The following is a 24,148-nucleotide window of genomic DNA, read 5'->3' on the forward strand; positions in this document are numbered from 1 at the left end:
CGCTATGACAGTTGTCTTTCTGCATATTTATTTTAGCAACTGCTAATCATTACACTACAGACAAAAATAACAAAGTGCTAGAAACCTTGGGAAGTAGAGGTGGGGTCACTGCAGTAGTTGAGGGGGATAAGAGTAATTGTTTTCTGCCAAATGCAAGTTTTTACAAATTGCCAGTGAATTCTCCAAGAGAAGTGAGTCAAAAAGGCACATATGGCCTTCTCTCCCCAAGCTAGAGGATGTAGCAGAAAACTCGAGTCTCTTTGAACTCTTCATCTACCAACACCAACAGCCACATCATCCTAAAGGCAGGCTTGAAACAATGTCATTATTAGGCCATTCCAAGTGAAGTTTAAAAAATAAATAGTACTAAAACCAAAGGGTATGCTCATGCACAATTTATCATTTCACCCTCACGAGGTCAACAAATACCTGTCCCACACTTTGCCTAAAGTGGCCCGCAGAGGCAGGGTGATGGTTTCTGTTCTAAGCATTTGAAAGGAAAGTTACCAGTTGTTTTTCTAGACTTCCTCACACACTCACTGGAGGACTTGAACACATGGAGGCCAAGGCCCATGCTGCCACATCCTATGAGCTGGAGATGGTCAAGGCCTCGCTCGAGGCCTCTTGATTTGCAGGAACAGTGGTTTTTGCAGACTTTGATGCTCTATTCGCCTTGTCAGTTTTTGTTTTCTCCCAAGTCTGTCCTGAGGCCGAGGTGCACCAGTCCTGAGTTGGACCATAAATATTGCAGATTACAAATCCTCCTTTGTTTCAGTCTACTTCTTCATGGGATGTTCCAAGTACTTTTTCCTAGAGGGGGGGAAAGAGAAATAGATTCTTAAAATTCCAAGTTTGATTCACTGTTGAAGTGAAAACATACGCCTGTTAACTCTGCTTTCTTATCCTGGGCCTGACCCGAGGCTCCAGATGGTTAAGGTTGGGGAAGGGTTTGGAAAGGTGACTGGCATCCTTGGTATGCCTGAAAGGGAAACATCAGCTAAGGACTTAAGTTACACACCCAGGGCAAAAGACTAGATGGGAGAGGTCTTTGATGCTATATTTAAATTCAAAAGAGTGGATACTGAAAGGTTGATGATGGTGCCGGTTGTAAACCTCTCCTTTCAAAGTGCTGGAGAATGGGCGAGGTTGCTGGACCCCAGGGTGTCTGTGTGAATGGTGCGTCACAGTGAGGCAGAAGGGCCAAGGAAGAAATGAAAATCAAATGGCAGTTTGTTTCGCATGCATTGTAGATAGACTGGTCGCTATTCATTTATTGATTCATTCATTCTTCTGCAAGTATTGGCTGAACATCTATGGTGCATATGAAAGAGAGAGGAAAAAGGCATGAAATATACTATCCTGCCCTCACGGATTTGTAGTTCAGTTGGGAAGATCAGATGCACTCCTATGCCACATGGAATACTGAGATAGTTAGGAGCCCTGAGCTCCTGGACAACTTGTGCTTAGGAATAGGCTTCCTCCTTCCACACCACTGCAAGGACATCCAGGAGTGCCACCGAAATTCCTGGGGCAGTGGAAGGCCTGCCACCCAGCATCATCTCTTTCCGGAGACTGAGCACATGTATCTTAACCCACATCTCCTTCACACTTTCATAGTTCTTATCAACTCATAAATATTCTTTCAGCAGCATTTTTTTTTTTGCATCCTTCTTTGTTTGCAATTCTGTCTCTGTGCCTTTAGAAAAAAATAAGTCCTTTCTCTTTTATTATCTTTCCTCCCTTTCCTAGTTTCTAGCCACATGGTCCAAATTAAACCTAATTGTGGCCAAGACTTAAGATCAAGATTTATGAAGGCCTGGAAAAGTAAACTAATACATTTTGAAATGAAAATACAAATGATGAAGAACTAGTGCCATAGAATTCTAAAGCCTCTGAAAATTCCCTTTATTATTTCTACCAAAAAATCCATCTATTTTCTCTAATTGGAACTGTTCTTCTCTCTAGCACAAGCAGCCAAATTAAAAAATAAAAACTTTGGCTTTTTTCCTTACTCTTTTTATTTACTTACTAGAATTAGAATCATTATTTTTCATAACAGATTTATTGAAATATACCATAAAATCAACCCTTTTAAAGCATATAATTTGGTGGGTTTTGGTATATTCACAAAGTTGTGCAAACATCTGATTTTAGAACACTTCATCACCACAAAAACAAACTGTCTCTATCAGCAGTCATACCCCATCTCTCGCCCCAAAGCCCTAGGAAACCACTGTCTCTATGAATTTGTCTATTCTGGACATTTCATGTGAATGGAATCATACAATATATGGCCCTTTTGTCTGACTTTTTTCACCTTGCATAATGTTTTCATGGGTCATTCATTTGTCCATACTTCATTCCTTTTCATGGCTGAATAATATTCCATTGTATAAATATTCCACACTTGGTTTCCATTCATTATTTACCATGGATAAACTTTTGTGTTGTTTTCATTTGGGGGCCATTTTTAATAATGAATGCTGCTATGAACATTCATAAGTTTTCATGTATAAGTTTTTATGTGAACACTTGTTTTCAGTTTTCTTGGGTATAGACTTAAGAATAGAATTGGTTAACTCTACATGCAACATTCTGGGGCAATGCCAAATTGTTTTCCAAAAGGGCCAGACCATTTTAGAATCCAGCCATCAACATATGAGGGTTCAAATTTCCCCACATCCTCACCGACCCTAGTCTTTTTAATTTTAGCCATATGAGTGGGTGTGAAATGGTATCTCATTGTGGGGTGGGGTTTTTGTTTTGTTTTTGTTTTTGTTTTTGTTTAAGGGCAGCACCCATGGCATATGGAAGTTTCCAGGCTAGCAGTTGAATCCGAGGTACAGCTGCTGGCCATAGCCACAGTCATAGCCACACAGGATCTGAGCCCCATCTGCAACCTATACCACAGCTCACAGTAACACCAGATCCTTAATCCACTGATTGAGGCCAGGGATCGAACCCGAATCCTCATGGGATACTAGTTGGGTTCGTTACCACTGAGCCACAAGGGGAACTCCTCATGTGGTTTTGTTTCACTTTTCCCTAATGTTGAAATGAAGATGTCAAGTGAGCATATTTTCTTGTGCTCATTGGCCATTTATCTTCTTTGGAGAAATGTCTATTCAATTTGATTGCACATTTTAAAAATTAGGTTTTTTTGGTCTTTTCATTATTGACTTGTAAGAATCTATTACATATTCTGAATACAAGTCCCTTATCAGATATACAAGTTTCAGGTATTTTTTCCTATTCTGTGAGTTGCCTTTTTACTTTCTTGATGGTATCCTTTGAAGCAGAAACATTTTTAATTTTGATGTAGTCCAATTTATTTTTTTGTTTTGTTGCATGTATTTTTGGTATAGAAACACTATTTTTTGTAGAACACTCTTGGCATTTCAGCTACAGTAACTAAATAGACTTCTGAGAACTGGCCTGTGACCCCAGTTGATACTTATAATCTCTGTAGAAAAATATATCAACAGGACCAACATTGGTGGTGATTTACTATATATAATTATAGTGCAAACATGAGATGTTGTGACAGGTCAGATGCTGGTAAGGTTCTTGAGGTAGAGTGGTCAGGAAAGGCTCTGGGGCAGAAGAGGGACTTGAGGGGTCCTGGAAAGAAGAGCAGTTATTAAAGCTGAAATAATGTCAAGGAATCTATCCTCCTCTTAGCATGAGTTAAAGCAGCTTGAATTTAGAAAACTTCAGGAGTCTTCTTCACATCAGCCCCTTAAGGGCTGTCATATCCGGTGGAAAATAGGAAAGAACAGAAGTTTAGGTAGCTTAATGCACAGCCCCTGGAGACCAAGGTGGGCCCTTCAGCCCCTTAGACATGATCAAGCTGTACTTTTGTCAACTTTAAAAATATGCACAACCTAACAATTCAGAGTGAAGTTTTATTGGGTGCAAAATGAGGACTTAGCACAGAAGGCAGCATTTCAGATAGCTCCGAAATACGGCTCCCAAGAGGTAGCGGGGAATGGCAGCATATATGTGATCTTGATGAACTGGGAGGTGCATGCAACCAGCACACATTTTACAGACGGTTACTGCTGGTCCCATGAACGTTACTGCTAGTCACTGGGTGCAGGCGTCACCATGAAGGATTTTAGGGCTTTTCTAGATCCAAGGAGAGGCATAACATCTCCTGAAAGTATCCAACTATCTGAAGACCTGTTCTGCCAATTTTCCCGGAGCACAGCGTGCCTCATTCCTGATCTCCACCCTGAGCTCCTTCCACGGGGTGCTGAGGGTCAGCTGCTGCTGCGGCTCACGATTCAGTCCGTGTAGAGGCGGATGGCAAGGGCCAGTCTCCAGTTCACACTTTCCATCTGGTCACCAAAGACTACGCCTGTTTGGAGGCCCCAGGGTCATGCTGGCGATGCCCAGAGCAGACTCAAATCTGCTCCTGGCCCCTGGACCATTCTAGTGGAAAGAATGCTAATGCTAATGTGCCGCCTCCTAGAAAAAGCTTGAAAAGACAAAAATGCCCAAGGCCTACTGAGATTGAGAGCTCTGGGGTGAAGCATTTTAAAAAGGTTGACCTGATGAGGCCATGTGAACATGGCAAGTTCTAAGGAAATCTCGGGGAAAAGGATGGGGGCGGGGCTGAGGTGGAGGCCAGGGAGTGGAGGGAAGGATGCCTGTTTTCCCGAGAGCAGGTAATTAAACATAGATGAGAATGGAACTGATGTTTGTATCAAAATGTCCCTGTCAAAGTGGCTGGGTCCAAGCAGCCAGGACAAAATGTCATGAACCCTGAATCTCTGCGTGAAGATGATCCCCACACCCTGTCAGCATCTGGGCGATTCAGGAACTGTGCCTCTCCTGGCTTCCGTCGCCTGCAACATTTGTGAAAACAAATTATATCTATCTAAACATTTTCTATCTCAACATCTCCTCATTTCCTGTTGTATCTGACGAGTCCCTCTCCCCCTCCCAGCACACACATACCCCACATGCCTTTGGGAGCTCAGTAAATATTTATTGATAATGAAGATAATCACTAAAAATATGTTCCCATCAGTGGGATAAATCTCTTGCCACTCAAATGTCCTAAACCCATGAGAACTACTTCAAAGATGTGTTCCCTTCACATCAAGAAACACAAACAAACCAAAAAAGCCCCTTGCCTTCCCATCACCTCTGAGTTCTGGGAAGATTCATTTTTAAGCAGGATGCACTTACCCATCCACCGTGCTGCTGGACCCAGGGCGAGAAGTTCTCCTTCAGGTACTTGGTTCCAAAGCCCAGCACCCTGTTCATGGGGTGGTTATCAATGGTTGTGAGCTTGGCCATGGCATCTATAGCAAGAGCAGCCTTAAAGCTCTGAGCTTTGACCTCTGATTCTCCCCTGGTGTCCACACCCCTGAGGAACTGGTCCGTGATGGTCTTGAAAACAGAGTAGGATAGCCCGTCCTGGAAGCTGGTCATCAAAATGCTGTCTTTCTTCAACTGTGTACAAGAGGAGGAGCAGTCAGTACCGCAGTGGGGCGGACTCTCCCGCTCAGCCCTGGGCAACTCAAACACCTGGTGGAAACCCCTGGATCCTAGTCTCAGCCGTGCTACCATGTCCTGCAGGACTGTGGCATGGACCTTCTCTGTGAGTTCATTGCATGGAGAATACCAACTGAACAGCCCATTCATTGGGCATTCAACATGTTTCCTGAGCACTTATGACAGGCACGTACTGTGGACAGTGGAGACTCGGGCCGTCACTCAAGGGCTCACAGCCTACTGACAGCTGTAATCCAGTGCCACGTGCTTTGCTAAAGGTTGTGTAATGAGCTCCAAAGCCTGGAAATCAGTGTCTTGGCTTCAACCCCTGCTCCACCTCTTACTAGCTGTGCAATCCTGGGGAACTTAACCTCTCGGCTTCAGTTTTATCATCTCTAAGTTGCGACAACAGTACCTGTACTACAGAGTAATTGATTGGCATTGTGCTCAACGTGGAAGAAGCCCTCTCAACATGTTAGTAATTGTCCAGGATGCTACAAGAGCACAGGGAAGTCAGGGAAGACTCCATGAGGTGCATGTGTTCACCTAAAAACAACAACAAACCCTAATCCATTGATTCTATTCCATTGTTCCATCAGTCTATTTTACCTTCTGTTCCTTTCTTGAACCTTATATCTCTCTGCTTTCCTTCCTTTGGACTACCAGGCTTTAAAAACAAACAAACAAACAAACAAACAAACAAAAAACAAACACCCAAACAATACTGTCTCTGCTTCTTTTGAAAAATCAGCATACATCATCTTCATTTAAAGCCCTCCGTAACGTCTGTTAAATAATGACTGTCATGTGAAAACAGACATTTCTCAGTGAGCAGCGGCTATATGTTTATTTGAAAATAAACTAGTTTGGTCCTTGAGGAATGAGAAGCTGAGAGAGTTTTCAACCAAGATTGTTTCTGAAAAGGATATTCTACAATGAGTCTCATGTGATATAAAGATTTTGGGGGATCCATGTTCTTTGTCTGAGCCCAGCCCACCTCCCCCCAGCTGCTGGGAGACACAGGGGCCTATTTGAATTCTAAAGCTGGAGCAGGAACATCTTCCTCACCGGGAATGGACTTTTTGGAGTTCCCTTCATGGCTCAGCGGTTAAGGAAACTGACTAGGATCCATGAGGATGTGGGTTCGATCCCTGATCTCGCTCAGTGGGTTAAGGATCTGGCTTTGCCATGAGCTGTGGTGTAGGTCGCAGACTACACCACAGGTTTGGATCCCGTGTTGCTGTGGCTGTGGTGTAGGCTGGCAGCTGTAGCTCCGATTTGACCCCTAGCCTGGGAACCTCCATATGCCGCAGGCGCAGCCCTAAAAAGCAAAAAAAAAAAAAAAAAAAAAAGAAGGGACTTCTCTTAGTCCTGACCCAGTGGAAGAAGCTAGATTCAAAACCTTAGTGCACTGACAATGCTAGAACAGTATTGTGGCCCTGAAACTTCCATGCCTCCTTCTCTTTTCTTTAGTCTGAGGTCCCTGGTTTTCTCGCTGTTTCTCGTTCTGCACCATCGAATGCCCTTCCCCATCCTGGTTGCCATCCTGTGGCACACCTCTGACAAAGGCATTTAGAGGTAGGTGACAGAGCACGCTGTGACTGTGGCAGCCTGGCTGGCTAGTTCCCCCTTCCTGCATAGCCCCACAGGGCCTGACTTCCTCCGCATGGATCCTGGCAAAACAAGGGTACAGGTCCAGGCCCTGATGGACAGATGCTAGAGCCTCCATAGCCGTCTGTGGGTGACAGACATGGACAAGAGTGGGCCAGCTCATCACGTCTTTATCTGAGGGCAACTCTACCCATTCCTGATGAGAATGGCAGGAAACCCAAGGTCCTCCAAGTAACACTAACCCGCCTGCTGGCTATTTTGCTGAGACACCTTGAACAGAGGACAATCCAGCCATTCTAGGGGGAGGTTTCAAAAAGACTTCAGACTTGGAGCAGCTGGGGGACCCAGATATTTAGGCTGTGGGGCAGAGGCAAGAGTCTAAACTTGCCTGAGGATCAGTTACATGGAGAACTAGGTTCATCATTCTACTCAGCAAATTTTAATTGATCCGTGTCTTTTCCTGCAATAACAAAGTGACTTTTCTCACTTCCAAAAATTCCAAGGAGGCTCCAGAAGGTTTACTTATGTTTTCCAAAGTGATTCATTTTTGAGATGCTGCCAGCGTGAAGAGTTTTGACTCCAAGGGAAATAAAAGTTAGGGCTCAGTGGAAACCAGAACTTTGAAAAGAGTTCAACCCCTGGTTACAGTTCCGTTCTCGGGTATGTAGGCTCAGAAAGAAAACGCATTCGTTCAGAAGCTCCCTACCTCTCTTTCCAGCTGATCTCCTGAATATTTCAGCAACTCAACGATTCTGGCTATTATTTGGTCTTCTCCATCTGTCAGGGGAAAAATTCCAGTTACTTCTTATAAGAAAAAAATAATCTTAAATGTCTCCAGGGATGACATTTGTGGCCTGGTTAGGGACTGAGGAAGACATGTCATTCTTAGCAATGTCAACCTTCCCGCATCTCTTCTGATCAGGCCCAAACTATTCCAGACACCCTCTCCCACAGTCCCCTCCTTTCCTGTGTTTTTTCTTCCCCCAGGCGCCCTGCCACCCAGTTGTCACTGTGAAACTCATTAATCTACTGTAAGAATGTTGTCGAAGACACCACACATGATCCTATCTCTGAAGATATTTAGAAATTTCTCTCTGGTCTTTAGGTTTTCCTGATCAGGCGCTTTTTCCATGTAGACACCACAAATCTGTATTTGATCATATTCCACCTTTGTGTTAGCTGCTAGAAAGTGTAGAGCCAAATGGGAATTCCTACAATGGGGAAATAGTTTTCCTGGCCTGCATTTTGGAAATGAAATTCATTCCTACACCCACCTTATTGACCTGCTCTTGTTTTCTTTTTACATTATCTTTCAGTTTTGGTTTATCTTGCTCAAATGTACACTTCGTATGCTGTGTCTTTACAGCAAGGTGGGGTATAAATAAATAAAATGAGTAAGTTCTCCCACCCCAAAGGCTCACATGGTAGACGGAGAGATGGCTCCAGTTGGCGTGTAGTGTGTGGTGTGTTGGAACAGGTGGAGTCTGACATTTCTTATCTCAAAACGTACTAACAATGAAACATTAGGAACGGTCATTGGTATAGAACAGAATCCAAACAGAAACAACAGCATTTTAACTTATGGCACAGTCTCTGAAGTCAGAGAGTCCTCATGTTTGTCCCAGAGGAGAGGGGAGGAGATGCCAGGAAATTCATCCCACGAGGTCTAGTGAAGGGCAAGGTGTAGGAAGTCTGAGACTAAGTAACTTGGGAGAAGAAAGACTGCATGCCTGCACGCCCATGTAGAGTTTTTAATCTGCACCTGTTTTTGCCTCTCTCCAGCAGCCTGAATTTCTCATATGCTCAGAGGATAAGATCCTGGGCTGTAGCTTGGTTTAGGGGTATTGCTTTAAGCAGCCCAGACACATAGGTGATCACAATAAATTGGAAACACCTTTTTTTTTTTTTTTTTTTTTCCAGGCTCATAGGGCTTCTCCTCTCCCGGCTCCTCACTCTAAGCCCCTTTGGTAGTTTGTTTTCTCAATAGCTCAGAGCAAACCCACCACCTTGCTTCTGGGTTGGGAGATACTAATATTTTTGCAGAGAGATGCTTTGCCTTCTGGCATGCTGCAAACTCAGGAGCTGTCTCAGGCCCTCTTCATCTACTGGAGTTTGAGAAAGAGAACCACGGGCTCCTCCTGTGGCACTTGGTCCACCTTCCTTCAACTCTAGAATCCCTACAAGTCAGATGGGGTCCAGAGACCCAGCTATTGCTATGGTAGGTGACAACTGACTCACTCTGGTCACTACTACTCAGTTCTGCTTCATGTTGCACTAAACCTGGTGCCTGACAATCCCCTGTTTTGTTTTTTTTTTTTCCTCACAGGAGCTGGAAGCAAGATTACAAATCCCTGGGCTGATGCTCCATCCACACCCTATGCACTCCCAGGAGCACACTGGCCCTTGGCATGACTAACACAATTCAACCTAATGCTGCATTTCCCCCTGTGGACAAGGCTGAGTGCATACTTGGTGCTTCCTCCTGCCTGTTGTAGGAGATTTGTCTTTGGACTTAACAGCAAGCTGGGCGTATTGCTTCTCTTGGCTTGGGCTGGTCTCTCAAGCTAATGACCATTGCCTCCAGCATGTTGCTGTCCTGCCTTGTCAGCAGAGAGTCCTAAGGTGCAGGGTCCTGAGCTGAATAAATGCATAAATGCTCATAGACTTGTGCCCAGCAAACACTTGGCTCCATGCAAACACTCAGAAGGGAAGTTTACCTTTCTTCGCACTTGGAGCTCTAGCCTGGGAGCCCTGGAGCTGGACACATGGTTTTTCCCGGTTCCTTTTGGGTGTGAACCTTCCTCCCTGATGTTGGAGCTCTTCCAGCGGTGGCCAGGAATAAACGATTTCAGCAACTCGGTTGGCAATGGAAACAACTTTGGGGTCCACGGCTGAAATGAGACAAAATGGTGCTGACAGGCCCTTCTCAGAACGTGGTTGAGCTCATTGGTATGCACAGTTGCCCGAAATGAAAACACCAGCCTAGAGGGAAAGGAAACAGCCTGGGAGTGTGTGTGTATTGGGGCGGGGGGTGGGGGCAGGGGCCCATTCTTCAGAAAGCACTGGCAGTTGCCTGGCAGAGGCCGGGGATGGGGGAGGAGCACACAGAGGAATGATTGCCACCTTGAAACAATTGCCCCTCTGCACCCTCTTTTTGAAGTCTTGCAAAATTAGGGTCCCCTTTCCCCTTTGCAAGAGAAGAAACACAAAGAGGAGTGCTTAGTTCTTTGCTTGAGGGAATGCTCATTATGCTTTTATTTTTATTCTTTTTTTTTTTTTTTGGACACCCTTTATATCTTGGAGAGCTGGCCCCTATGTACATAGGAGGGCATTCAACAGTTTGACAAGCCTTTGGGGGCTGGGCACTGAGGAAAGAGAAATATCCCAGCTCTCAGGCCATAGTCATGACTCAAGCCCATTATCAAGTGAACACTGAACTCCCCTTGCTGGTGTGGTCATGTGTCTTCTCTCTCCTCCATGGCTACTGGGAAGCACCCCCAAAATGCTGAAAGGTAGACAAGGACGCATAAAATACAACCATGACCTTTGAGATTTATAATCCAGGAAAAGACTTGTGTTGTGTATTTGAGCACATAACTAGAGAGTAAAGCTTTCGGGGACATGAAGGTTTAAATGACCCTGGTCCCCTGAATGTTGTAGCCTGTGAACCAGGCAGCTTTGGCCCTGGTTGGGAAAGGAGTCAGGCTGGGAGAACAGGCAGTATTGTTGAGTTTTTTAAACTTTCATTGTTAATCCATCACTAAGTTCTTAACTTTTAGAAGCTTAGACAAGCTCCGTCTTGGACACGGAGCAGTCCTATCAGGGAATGTAAAACAACAATACTGTCGAATTCATGAGACTTGAAGAAAGTAACCCATGGGCATTTGCCGGCAGGCTGGTGTGTCCAGGGAAACTCCCCAGCTTTGTCCATCGGGATACATAAGAGAGGCAAGGGCTGGGTCCTGGCAGGGATTATGGAACATGAAAAGCAGGGTTTGACAGCCTAAGAGCTGTCCAGGTGACCTCTGAGCCTCTCCTCCTAGATTCTCTCATCGAAGGAAGCTGTGATGCTTCCCTCTGGACATTCAAGGAAAGGCCACAGGAACTGATGCTCTGTCTGCAACGCCTTCCTTTAAAATAAGGGGGGGTGGGGGAGATAAAGACTTTTTTTTTTTTTTGTCTTTTTGCCTTTTCTAGGGCTGCACCCGCGGCATATGGAGGTTCCCAGGCTAGGAGTCTAATCGGAGTCGCAACCGATGGCCTACGCCACAGGCACAGCAACGCAGGATCCGAGCCGCATCTGCAACCTACACCACAGCTCACAGCAATGCCAGGTCCTTAACCCACTGAGCAAGGCCAGGGACCGAACCCGCAACCTCATGGTTCTCAGTCAGATTCGTTAACCACTGCGCCACAATGGGAACTCCATAAGGCTTCCTTAAAAAGCCACATTTTTTCATGGTGCTACCTCCGAAGGGTTCAAAAACAGCTGATTGGATTAGACAGCAAAGAACTGGAGAGGTCAAGGAGAGACAAATCAATGCTTTTCCTTCCCATTTTAACAACCCAGCCCAAAATACTTACCGTTTTAAATCACCTTATTACAGCCTAACCAGCCTCCTCGTGGACGCTGGCCACCCATGGAAGGAGGTGGCAAGAAGCTCGATCCCCAAACCAGTGGGAACCTTACCTTGTGTCCACAGGAGACACAAGGGGGAGGAAAGCTTGTACGTTCTGCTTCTATAAACTTGTGCGGCCTGCAGGGGGTAATCAGCACATGGTTCTTCCATGGAAGTACATTGTGCCCACCTTGCACTCAAAGGAGGCAGAGGAGGCAGAGAAGCTCCCCAAAGCTGTTCCTCCCACTCCCAGCCCCTGTCACGTGCAGAGCAATCACAAGACCACTAGCAGGAGTTCCCATAATGGCTCAGTGGGTTAAGAACCCAACACTGTCTCCATGTTGGAGAATGCATGTTCTATTCCTGGCCTCGCTCAGGGGGTTAAGGATCTGGCATTGCTGAAAGCTGCAGCATAGACTACCGATGTGGCTCAAATCTGGTGTTGCCATGGCTGCAGTTGTAGCTCCGATTCAACACCTAGCCTGGGCACTTCCATTTACTGCAGATGTGCCATAAAAAGAACAAAAGACCCCAAACCAAAAACTAGCAAAAAACAAAAAAAACAAAACAAGACCCACAGGAGACACACAAGGACCCAGTCTCACTAGCCTGTGTGTGTATATCGGTTTCTGTGGATTGGTGAGCATAGAGTGAGGGATGCAGATGAAATATGGGCAGGAAAGACTATAAGCAAACACAGTTTGACTCAGATGAGATAGCTCTAATTAACATGACCATTTGGAATACCTTAATTTAAAAACTAGGGAAAAAAAAGATTCCCTTATTGTCAGAGCTGGCTTCATCCAAGGGGACACTGGATGGGGTTGGGGAGGGAACAAAAAGGCTGCCTGCCCATCCTTTGGAGTTTATTTTGGGGCTCATCGTGGGGTTAAGGAGAGCAAGAGAGCTGGGTTGGAAAGGCATTTGGCTTGAGGCATTTGTTTTAAAGATGAGGGGCTGGGAGTTTAGGAGAGAGTTCCATATGGTCAAGACTCCTGTTTCCTACCCAGTATGCATTTTCTTTTTCTTCCTTAGTAACAGACCCCCAAAGTGTCAGAAGCAGTGACAAAACTACATTTCCCAGCTTCCTTTGCAGGAAGGAGCAGTCACTGAGTGTAAGAAGCTGGGGTGCAGTTTTAAGAAAACTTTCCAAAAGGGAGCTGAGTTATCTAGAAAGATACCCTTTTGTCCTCCCCTTGCTTCCTCTTTCTTGAGATGTGAACCTGATGGCTGGAATCCAGCAGTCACCTTGGGATTTAAGGTGACTTTGAGGTTGGAAGCCACTAAATGAAGGATGGCAGAAGAGGAAAACCTAAAAATTATGGAACTAACTGATCGAGACTGGGCTGCCAAACTTTTTTTTTTTTTTTTTTTTTTTTTTTAATGGGAGAGAAAAATAATCTCTCTTTTAGTTAAGCTGTAGTGAATCATAGCTGTGGAGAAAAAAAAATGTTCACAAAAGAACTCACGTTGGTGTTTCTAAAATTGGTATTGACATTCATTTTTCTACATCCCAAGACCTCTCCCCTATTAGACTTTGGTCTTGAGCCATAACCTCATAGTTCTCACTTCAGCCTGGAGTCTCAGTCCTGGAAATGGCAGCACAGGCTACATTGTGACCTTTAGTTAAAAGAACCCAGGGGATGCCAACTGCTGAGCTCTGATTTATATGTGGCAAAATAGAAATAGAACATGAGGCCCTCTTGGGTCACACCCAGTATAAAACCAACCAACCATCCACGTAATTTACTGAACAAGAAAGCAAGGAGAGAGGAAGGTGAGAGGGAGGAACAACTGTACGTAAATGTTTGAAGCTAAACTTCCTTAGGAGGTAACTGTTTCTACTTTTTAAGGGATATCTATATATATAGACAGAGATCTAGAATTTTTAGAAAATAAAAAAGGTCAAATGGCAGTTCAGTATTATTGACATATGGAATGTCGTTTTTCTTAGGAAAACCAGAAGGTTAAAGTCTGTAAAATCTTCCTCTGTTTCCTGGAAAACTCCAAAGACCAGGACAAGCAGAAAGCCAATTATGTTCCTCCAACTCTTCTGTTTGCTCCAGAGCTCTGCTCTGCCCCTGCCCTCCCTCCATCAGCAGAAGGAGCCTGTTGTACCCCTGGGGGAGGAGGACTTCCCCAGATATGTCCTCCCAACTGCTGTTCTAAAATCACATTTAAAAATTGAGACATTGCTGCCACCTGTTGACTAATTACTGACAAGTTACACAGGCCAATCAGCCTTGTAGAGGGGGCTTTCTTTTAAAATCTGGACACTGGGTGTTGGAGGGCAAGAAGATGTTTATGCCAAGATGAAGGGTAACTCTGATAAAGACTTTCATGAAAATGTCTGTTCAATACAATGTGTTTTGTCCCACTGAAGGAAGATTTTGTCAAAATGCATCCCAGTTGGTTTTTTTTTAGAGTGGTTTATACTTTGAAAAGTATTTTCATATATAGCTATCTGATCTTTCCTTCTGCCTTCAGAGGTAGGGAGGGGGTGGTTTACACCAATGTACAAATGAAAATGCAGAGACTCAGGGTGGGGGGGAGTTGACTTCCTTTAGGAAGAACAGCAGCCTGAGCCCCTATCTGGGGGCTCTTTCCCTTATCTTGGTCTCTGGCACTGAGGATTAGGATTTGGGGCAGCAAGCTTAACTGTGGACACTGGAGCCAGAAAAGCAGTCCCCTTACCCTTCACTGCCACCATCTCTCTTTCTGCTCAATCTTGAGAAAAGTAGGGAAATTATATTGAATATTACCAAGTTGGGAAGCTGTGGTACTGAGTGCCCTGCCTAAGACCCCCTTACTAACTTGGGAGGAGGTGAACTCCCAGGCACACAAAGAAGGGAAAGATATGGATGCAGGAGAGAAGAAATCCCCAAAAGCCTACCTTCGTGGTCTAAGCGCTGTTCCACATTGGAGAGGGACCTTGGCCATTGCTGACTGTGAGAACCACTCTGAGTTTCCACTCTCCTCGGCCCCTCGAAACGGAACCCTGTAGGCACGCTCTGCGAATTTTCCTCCTTCTCTGCTACTCCGAAGAGTGTTCTCCAAGAAGACTTTTTCTTGGCAAGGTTTATGGCCTTCTCACTGGACTGGGAACTTCTGCAAGGCCATGGCCCCTGTGTCCATGCCTCCTTTACCGGCCAACTCCCTGGTCCTTTCTGGGACAAACTTCTTGTCCTCAGGAGCTTTGGTGAGAAGACAGCAGAGCTGTTCTTGAAGACATGGTGTGTGACATAGAACTCCAGGATTTTGAATTCCATACTGTTTGAGTCATCATCATCCAGAGGGATCTCCTCCAGGTCACAGGTGCTGGTGGTGCACATGGCAGGGCTGCAACGACAAAGTCCACACATGTCCATCTATCTGGGAGCACCCTACTCTTTGTTGGTCAGGAAAGACAAGTGAAACTCAGTAAACATTTGCTGAGCACCTATTCTCTTTGTGCTGGGAGGCAGGGGATAATCAGAGATGGAAAAGCCAGGGTTCATTCTGAAAGTTCAGTCTTACAAGGATGAGGAAGAGACATGTACACAGATAACTCCAAACAAAGAGAGTGAGCTAGAAGCTCAAATAGAGATGCAGGTGCCAACATTTGAGGTGGGGGAGGAGCAGACAGCTGCAAATAGAGGGCATGTGCAGCCTCCTTGAAGGACAGAAAGGGTTTGGATGAATGGACGGATTTGGGAGCTGAGAACAGGCTGGGCAGAGGGCAGATTACGATGAAATTTAGGATGGTGTGAAGAGTGGAGAGAGAGCTGGTAGAAAATAAGCTTGTGCTTTGTGTATCCTTAGGGCTCAGAGAAGTGGAGGGACAATAGTGATGTGGCAGTTGGGGCCAGGTGATGGGGTATTTGAATGACAAAGAGCTTTGCATTTTTTCCTGTCAATTGATTTTTACATTTCAAAAGGGGCCCTAGATTGTGGAGGGTGGGTGAAAGTCTCCTTTAAAGAGGGTAGGTGGGCAAAAAGGGAAGACAGCTCAGGAGAGGGAACTGTCTGGGGTCCCTGGCCCTTCCTGTCCTCTCTCCCTTCCTTTACTCTCTGCTTTAGCTTGAACAGGTGCACTACTATTCCTCTATATTTGATATTACATGTAACATTAGATATGAAAAAAAAAATCCTACTTTTTTTTTAGAAAATCAAGTTTGAAGAACTTGAAAAGCAGTAGAAAAGATCGCTGAACCTAAGATCTGGTTCTTGGAAAATATTTTAAAAAACATGATAGGACTTTACCCAGACTCATCAAGAAAAAAGAAAGAGAAATGGCCCAAATCAATAAATAAAATCAGAAATGAAAAGGGGGGAGTTCCCGTCGTGGCGCAGTGGTTAACGAATCTGACTAGGAACCATGAGGTTGCGGGTTCGGTCCCTGCCCCTGCTCAGTGGGTTAACAATCCGGCGTTGCCGTGAGCTGTGGTGTAGGTTGCAGACGCGGCTTGGATCCCGCGTTGCTGTGGCTCTGGCGTAGGCCGGTGGCTACAGCTCTGATTCGACCCCTAGCCTGGGAACCTCCATATGCCGTGAGAGCGGCCCAAGAAATAGCAACAACAACAACAACAACAAAAAGACAAAAGACAAAAAGAAAAAAAAAAAAAAAGAAATGAAAAGGGAAAAGTTAAACCGACACCACAGAAATACAAAGACTCATGAGAGACTACTATGAACTATATGCCACTAAACTATATGCCAATAAAATGGGCAACATAGAAGAAATGGATAAATTCCCAGAAATTTACAATCTCTCAAGACTGAATAAAGAAGTATAGAAAATATAAACAGACCCATTATCAGTAATGAAATTGAGTCAGTAATTAAACAGCAACAACAACTCCCAACAAACAAAGGTCCAGGGCCAGATGGCTTTACAGATGAATTCTACTGAATATTTAAAAGAGAGTTGGAGTTCCCATTGTGGCACAGCGGAAACGAATCCAACTAGGAACCATGAGGTTGCGGGTTCAATTCCTGGCCTTGCTTGGTGGGTTAAGGATCTGGGGTTGCCGTGAGCTGTGGTGTAGGCCAGCAGCCACAGCTCCAATTAGACCCCTAGCCTGGGAACGTCCATATGCCGCAGGTGCAGCCCTAAAAAGGACAAAAGACCAAAAAAAAAAAAAAAGTGATAAAGAGAGAGTTAAAACCTATCTTTCTCAAACTACTCCAAAAAATTGCAGAGGAAGGAACACTTCCAAACTCATTCTATGAGGCCAGCTTCACTCTTATGTCAAAATCAAAGACACCCCCAAAAAAGAAAATTACAGGCCAATATCACTGATAAATGTAGTAACAAAAATCCTCAACAAAATAGCAAACTGAATCCAACAACACAAAGTCTCATACACCTTGATCAAGTGGGATTTATCCCAGGGATACATGTTGGTTCAATATCCACAAATCAATAAATGTAATACATCACATTAACAAACTGAAGAATAAAAATTATCTATTCATTTTAGTAGATGCACTTTGACAAAATTTAATATCCATTTATGATAAAAACTCTCCACAAGGTAGGTATAGAGGGAGCATACCTCAACATTATAGAGACCATATATGAGAATGTCACAGGTAACATCATACCAAACAGTGAAAATTTGAAAGCATTTCCTCTAAGATGAGGAACAAGACAGTGATGCCCACTCTCACCACTCTCATTCCACATAATTTTGGAAGTCCTAGCCATAGCAATCAGAGAAGACAAAGAAAGAAAAGGAAGAAGTAAAACTAGAAATTGGAAAATTGGAAAGGAAGAAGTAAAACTGTCACTGTTTACAAACAATATGATACTCTATATAAAAAAATCCTAAAGACGTCACCAAAAAACTACTAGAACTCCTCAAAGAATTTGGTGAAATAGCAGCATACAAAATTAATACATAGACATATGGATTTATATACACTAAAAATGAACTATCAGAGAAATTAAGGGAACAATCCCATTTACCACTGCATCAAAAAGAATACAATAACTAGGAATAAACATATCTAAGGAAGTAAAAGATCTTACTTGGAAAATTATAAGACACTGATGAAAGAAATGAAGATAAGACAGATGAAAAGATATATCTATGTTCTTGGATTGGAAGAGTTAATATTGTTAAAATGATCATCCTACCCAGGGTAATCTGCAGATTCAATGCAGTCTCTACCAAAATACCAAGGCCTTTTTTCACAGAACTAGAACAAATAATTCTAAAATTTGTATGGAAATTCAAAAGACCCCAAGTAGCCAAAACAATCTTGAGAAAGAAGAACTATTTTGAAGGTATCATACTCCTGACTTCAGACTCTATTACAAAGCTACAGTAATAAAAACAGTATGGTACTGACAGAAAAACAGGCAGATAAGTCAATGGACTAGAATAGAGAGCACAGAAATAAACTTATGCACTTATGATAAATTTATGACAAAGGAAGCCAGAATATATAATGGAGGAGTTCCCATCGTGGTGCAGTGGTTAATGAATCCGACTAGGAACCATGAGGTTGTGGGTTTGGTCCCTGCTCTTGCTCAGTGGGTTAATGATCCAGCGTTGCTGTGAGCTGTGGTGTAGGTTGCAGATGCGGCTTGGATCCAGTGTTGCTGTGGCTCTGGTGTAGGCCATCAGCTGTGGCTCCGATTCAACCCCTAGCCTGGGAACCTTCATATGCCACCACCGGAGTGGCCCAAGAAATAGCAAAAAGACAAAAAAAAAAAAAAAAAAAAAAAAAAAGAATATATAATGGAGAAAAGATAGTCTCTTCAATAAGTGGTATTGGGAAAACTGCACTGCTACATGTAAAAGAATGAAATTAGAACATTTTCTAACACCATATATTAAAAAAAACCCTCAAAATGTATTAAAATCTAAATGTAAGACTGGAAACCATAAAACTCCTAGAAGAAAATATAGGTGGAATTTTTTTTACATAAAATAGTAGCAATATTTTTTTGGATCTATCTCCTAAACCAAAGGAAACAAAAGCAAAAATAAACAAGACCTAATTAAATTTAAAAGCTTTTGCACACCAAAGAAACCATCAACCAACAAAAAGACAATCTATGGGATGGGAGAAAATAATTTGCAAATGATGTGACCAATAAGGGGTAATATCCAAAACATGTAAACAGCTCATACAATTCAACTTCAAGAAAACCAATTAAAAAATGGGCAGAGGAGTTCCCATCATGGCTCAGTGGTTAACGAACCTGACTACCAACCATGAGGACACAGGCTGGCTCCCTGGCCTCACTCAGTGGGTTAAGGATCCAGTATTGTGGTGAGCTGTGGTGTAGGTCACTGAAGTGGCTCGGATGCCAAGTTGCTGTGACTGTGGTGTAGGTGGGTGGCTACAGCTCCGACTGGGCCCCTAGCCTGGGAACCTCCAAATGCCATGGGTGTGGCCCTCAAAAGACAAAAGACAAAAAAAAAAAAAAAAAAGGTCTAAAGAGTTAAATACACACTTTTTCAAAGAAATATAAATGGCCAGTAGGTAGAAAAAGATGCTCAATATTATTAACAATCAGAGAAATGTAAATCAAAACCACAATGAGATATCACCTCACACCTGTCAGAATGGCTATCTTCAAAGTCTACAAATAACAAATATTGGCCAGGATGTGGAGAAAAGGGGACTCTCATCCACTGTTGGTTTGAATGTAAATTGGTGCAGACATGGTGGAAAATGGTATGAATATTTCTCAAAAAACTAAAAATAGAAATATATGACCCAGCAATTACACTCCTTGGTATGTATCTGGAAAAGATAAAAATACTAATTTGAAAAGATACATGTACTCCAATGTTCATAAAAGCATTATTTACAGTTGCCAAGATATGGAAGGAACATAAGTGTCTAAGAACAGATGAATGGATAAAGAAGATACAGTGTATATTGTATGGAATACGACTCAGCCATAAAAAAGAATGAAATTGTGCCATTTGCAACAGCATGAATGGACTTGGAGGGTTATGCTAAATGAAATAAGTAAAAAAAAGACAAATACTGTTATGATATCACTTATACGTGGAATCTTAAAAGCATAAACTAGTGAATATAACAAAAAAGAAAGACAGATATGGAGAAGAAACTACTGGTTGCCCATGGAGGCAGGGGAAGGGAAGGGGTAAGATGGGGGAGGGGATTAAGAGGTACAAACTATTACATATAAAATAAATAAGCTATAAGGATATGTTATACAGCACAAGGAATATAGCCAATATTTTATAATCACTACAAATGGAGTAGAACCTTTAAAAATTCTGAATCATTGTTGTGCATCAACTATATCTCAATTAAAAAATTAAAAAAAACATACCCCCATATCATGGATAAAAAAAATAGCACATGTAAATCATCTAAAGTAGTGCATGGTAGATGTTACATGTTCAAGAAATACTAGCATCTTCATTAAAGTTAGATTATTTTAGAATAGGTTACCTTTTTGGTAAGTTTTAATGTGTACGTAAAAGCAAATCCATCAAATGCTGCAATTAAGAAAAGTAATGACCTGCAAATATTTGGTTTATCTATAGATAGTGTGGGTGTGGGTATAAAGTACACACACTGTAAGGCATGAAGCCTGGGACTTGGCTGGCTTTCCCAGCACCTAGCATAAGGCCTGACAGAGTAAATGCTCCATAAATATTTGATGAATGAAAGAAAAACGACATAGATCTACCAGTTAATAATATGGGATATATAGTCAAACTTGAATTTTAGATAAATGACAAATAATTTTTTAGTGTAAGTAGGTCCTGAATATTGTATGCTTATAAAATAATAGTATCTGTCATTTACCTGAAATTCATACCTAACAGGGCCTCCTATATATTTTTTTTTTTTGGTCCTTTTAGGGCCTTCTCGACAGCCACAGCAACACAGGATCCTCAACCCACTGAGTGAGGCCAGGGATCGAACCTGCATCCTCATGGATGCTAGTCAGGGTTAATTTCTGTGCCACGACAGGAACTCTGGGCCTCTTGTATTTTTAAGCAAATTGGACAACTCTACGAATGAAAGGTGCTGCTTAAAAATATTGAGAACTGAGTTTCTTGGAAGGGAGTAAAGTGGACCTGGGGTTGAGACTGAGTTACCTGAGACACATGAGCCAAAGAGGGAAAGGGCTAGGAGAGCCGGACACGAGGTCAGACTCCAGGTGGACGTCTCACTGCAGATGTGGCTGAGCCCAGGCAGGGAGCAGCGCTGGAGGGTGTCAGGAGACTTATGTGGGTTTTAATTCGGAGCTTCCTTTGGACTGGAAGTACCCTCGGGTTCTCCAGGAACTGTGTCCTTGGTAGGGGGTGAGCCTTCCTCCAGCCACAAAACTACTCTGGAGGAAACCATGTAAGTTAAAAAAAAAAAAAAAAAAAGCAAAAAGTTTCTAATGCAGCGTGAGGACTTTAAAAGTGTGTGTGTGTCCTACTCTACAGCACAGGGAACTCTTAGGATAGAGCATGATGGGGAATGACATGAGAAAAAGAATGTGTATGACTGGGTCACTTTGCTGTACAGCAGAAAATGTCACATAAATCAACTATAATAAAATTGCTTTTTGAAAAAAGTGAATAGAAAAAAAAGTGAGTGTGTGTGTGTGTGTGTGGTGTGTGCATGTGTGATGTTATCGGAGAAAGGGTCCTTCTTTAAGAGAGGGGTTTGCAAAAGGCTGATGCAGGAGCAACAGCTGAAAGGGGGGAAAACCAGAGGTCAGGATGGAGCACACGGTCCTTCCATCTGGGGGCAGAGATTTTTGTCACATTACAGGCCAGAAGGATCTGAGTGCTTGGCCCAACCAAGAGGCAAGGCCAAGGGCGAGAGAGAGAAGCAGAGAGCCCGGCAGCATGCAGACAGTGGCCAGGAGCAGCGGTGCGGAGGAGACCATGGCATCAGTCTCAGTTAAGACACTTCCAGTGCATCCCACTGATCCCCACTGTGAATGAGGGCGCTGTTAAATTGACCATAACGTCTTGGTGCAGAGCAGCAGCGAGTTACTTTATCACACATTGCAGCCCTTCTGCTCTCAGCCATTCGTGTTCAAAATGCTCAACTTCTGGGTCAATGGAAATGTACAGGTAAGTTTTATGCTTATGTTTATGGAAAGGAAGTCCTGGGTGGGGTCCCAGGGTGTAGGTGCAGAGCCTGGAGGGTTCAATTAGCTCCAGGATCAGATGTGTGAGGCTTATTGTAATTCAGTGGCTCCCCAGCCCTACTCTTTGTATTTACATACCCTCTCCTTATCTACACCAAACTGCTTCTGAAAGGGAGGGAGGTTACATGGTGTCTTTGTTTGGCCTCTTTGCCCTCCCAGAAGATTCCCTCTCCCTCAACCCCTAGATGGCCAAAGTCCTGCGGGTTCCCACGCAGCTAGTCCCCTAGGAGCGGGGCAGGGCGGCACCTGACCTCCAGGATGGCAGGACACCCTTGGGGTTGTTCTAGCTCTGGATTCCTTTGTCGAGGTTAGATTTTGCTTCCCTTCCTGTGGCAGGTCACGGAGGAAAGAGACCCTACAACGGCACAGAGGCTGTGGCCCCAGGGCCCCAGGAAGCTGGATGGAATTCAAATTTGCTCACTCTGCTGAGACCTGAATGTAAGACAGGAGTGAGGGAGTTCCCACTGTGGCACAGCGGAAACAAATCCGACTGGACCCATGAGGTTGTGGGTTCAATCCCTGGCCTTGCTCAGTGGGTTAAGGATCCAGTGGTGTTGTGAGCTGTGGTGTAAGTTGCTGACACGGCTCAGATCTGGCATGGCTGTGGCTGTGGTGCAGGCTGGCAGCTGTAGCTCTGATTAGACCCCTAGCCTGGGAACCTCCATATGCCGCAGGTGTGGCCCTAAAAAGACTCCTCCCCACCAAAAAAAAAAAAAAAAAAAAAAAAGGAGTGAGGACGCTCATTCCTGAGGACCAAATTAGGAGCTCAGTGTTTTCTGGTTGCTTTTCACCTGCCCTTCTGCCCCCTCTGCCCCCCTTATGCCCTTCAGAGGCAATCTGCCCTCCCCCCTCGCTTTCCTGAACATCTAGTGTCTTCGTCCCGCCTCCTGTTTGTCATTTCTGTCCTTTAAATCCTCAGGGAGAAATGAGGAATGAGGTAAAATCATTACAATAGAAGCTAAACTGAGAGACAGAGACTCAGGCTCTGATGATTATGAACAAAGGGGGTGGGGACCTCGGGAGGGAGCAGAATTTCCCATTTCACCTGAGCCTTGTACCCAAGGAAGTCTCTAGGGGGGTCTGCCAGGACTAGACCTTGTGTCCAAGTTCCCACATGTGCTCAGGACTCTGGCTCAAACCCAGGCACGCCTGTCTGCAGCCCATTTCTGCTCTGGGGGAGGAAGCTTGCATTTCCACAGGCTTCTGTCAGGTCATCACGCACCTTGTCACGCACTCAGTGAGAGAGGCCTGCACAAAATTCAAAATCATTTGGCCAGTTACATATTCTGAACTGACCTATCCCAAGCCTTCTGAGCAAAGGAGAAATGAAAGAGAAACCTAAATATCTTTCTTTCCCTTTCTTTGAAACGCCAAACTAGTTGCTTAACGTTTAGTTTTAGATTCTTAATTTTGCTTTCTGAGTTTGACATGCTAAGATCTTGGAAATAAACTCGGGAAACGTGAGGTCTGCTCATCTCTAGTGAGTTAGCAAAACCAGGATGGACCTGCCCACCCCAGGTCCTGCTGGAAAGGCTGAGAATGAAGACTGGTGCCTCCTGGTGTTACCTGGTCTCCAGGCTGTTAGCGGTGTCTCCTGCTTCAGGTCAGGTGGCAGTAAGGATATTTCTATACCTGAGTCTCTCTCCACGAAACTTAAGAGGAAACTCTGGCCAAGTCTTCCTGGCTTCTCATTGCGGGAGGCTTCTTGTGATCTGAGACCCCAGCGGGTGTAGCCTCTTCAGGTTGGGACTAGAGCTGGAGGGAGGCTCAGGAAAGAGAGCCACTTCCTCGTTAAGCCCTGCCCTCAGCTTTTTAACTGAAGGAGGGGCTGACCTTTGCCCAAGTAATTTGACTCGAAAAGGAGTTCTACACGGTTTCCCAAGGACTCTCACTGCCCTTTGGGACAAAGACAATTATTTGGGTGTTTTCCTGAGAGTGCTTTCCATTTCATCAGTTTAGCAAATGTTTACTGATCACCTGTGGGACATCTTGAATCTTAACATCAGGAGGCAGGTGTTACGATTCCCATTTTGCCTATAAGGAAACTGAGGCTCAGAGGTAAGGTATCTTGTTAGTGGTCCCCGTCAGGTGAGCTGAGATCCAAATCTTGGTCTTTCTGGCTTTCCACTATATCCTGTTACCTCTCCTGTGAGATTCAAAGGTTGTATTCCAATGGAACCCCTGGAAAAGCTTTCAAAACAGAATCTAACCCCAGCCATAGTAAAACCCACAAAAACTCATGTAAAGACTATAGGTTACATGGGCGTTCCTGTTGCTG

At 44.0% G+C, this 24,148-nt stretch overlaps 1 protein-coding gene across 2 annotated transcripts; it reads right to left on the reverse strand.

Annotated features, from left to right (window-relative positions):
- BCL2L14 (BCL2 like 14) lies at positions 573-23,695 on the reverse strand. Of its 2 annotated transcripts, none has more exon segments than NM_001315668.1 (6): positions 573-810; positions 5,197-5,463; positions 7,823-7,893; positions 9,834-10,007; positions 14,629-15,074; positions 23,437-23,491. In NM_001315668.1, coding segments are annotated over 5 exon segments (990 nt in total). In that variant the 5' UTR covers positions 15,068-15,074; positions 23,437-23,491; the 3' UTR covers positions 573-771.

Source organism: Sus scrofa, chromosome 5, assembly GCF_000003025.6.
Source record: "Sus scrofa isolate TJ Tabasco breed Duroc chromosome 5, Sscrofa11.1, whole genome shotgun sequence".
NCBI classification, from domain to species: Eukaryota; Metazoa; Chordata; class Mammalia; order Artiodactyla; family Suidae; genus Sus; species Sus scrofa.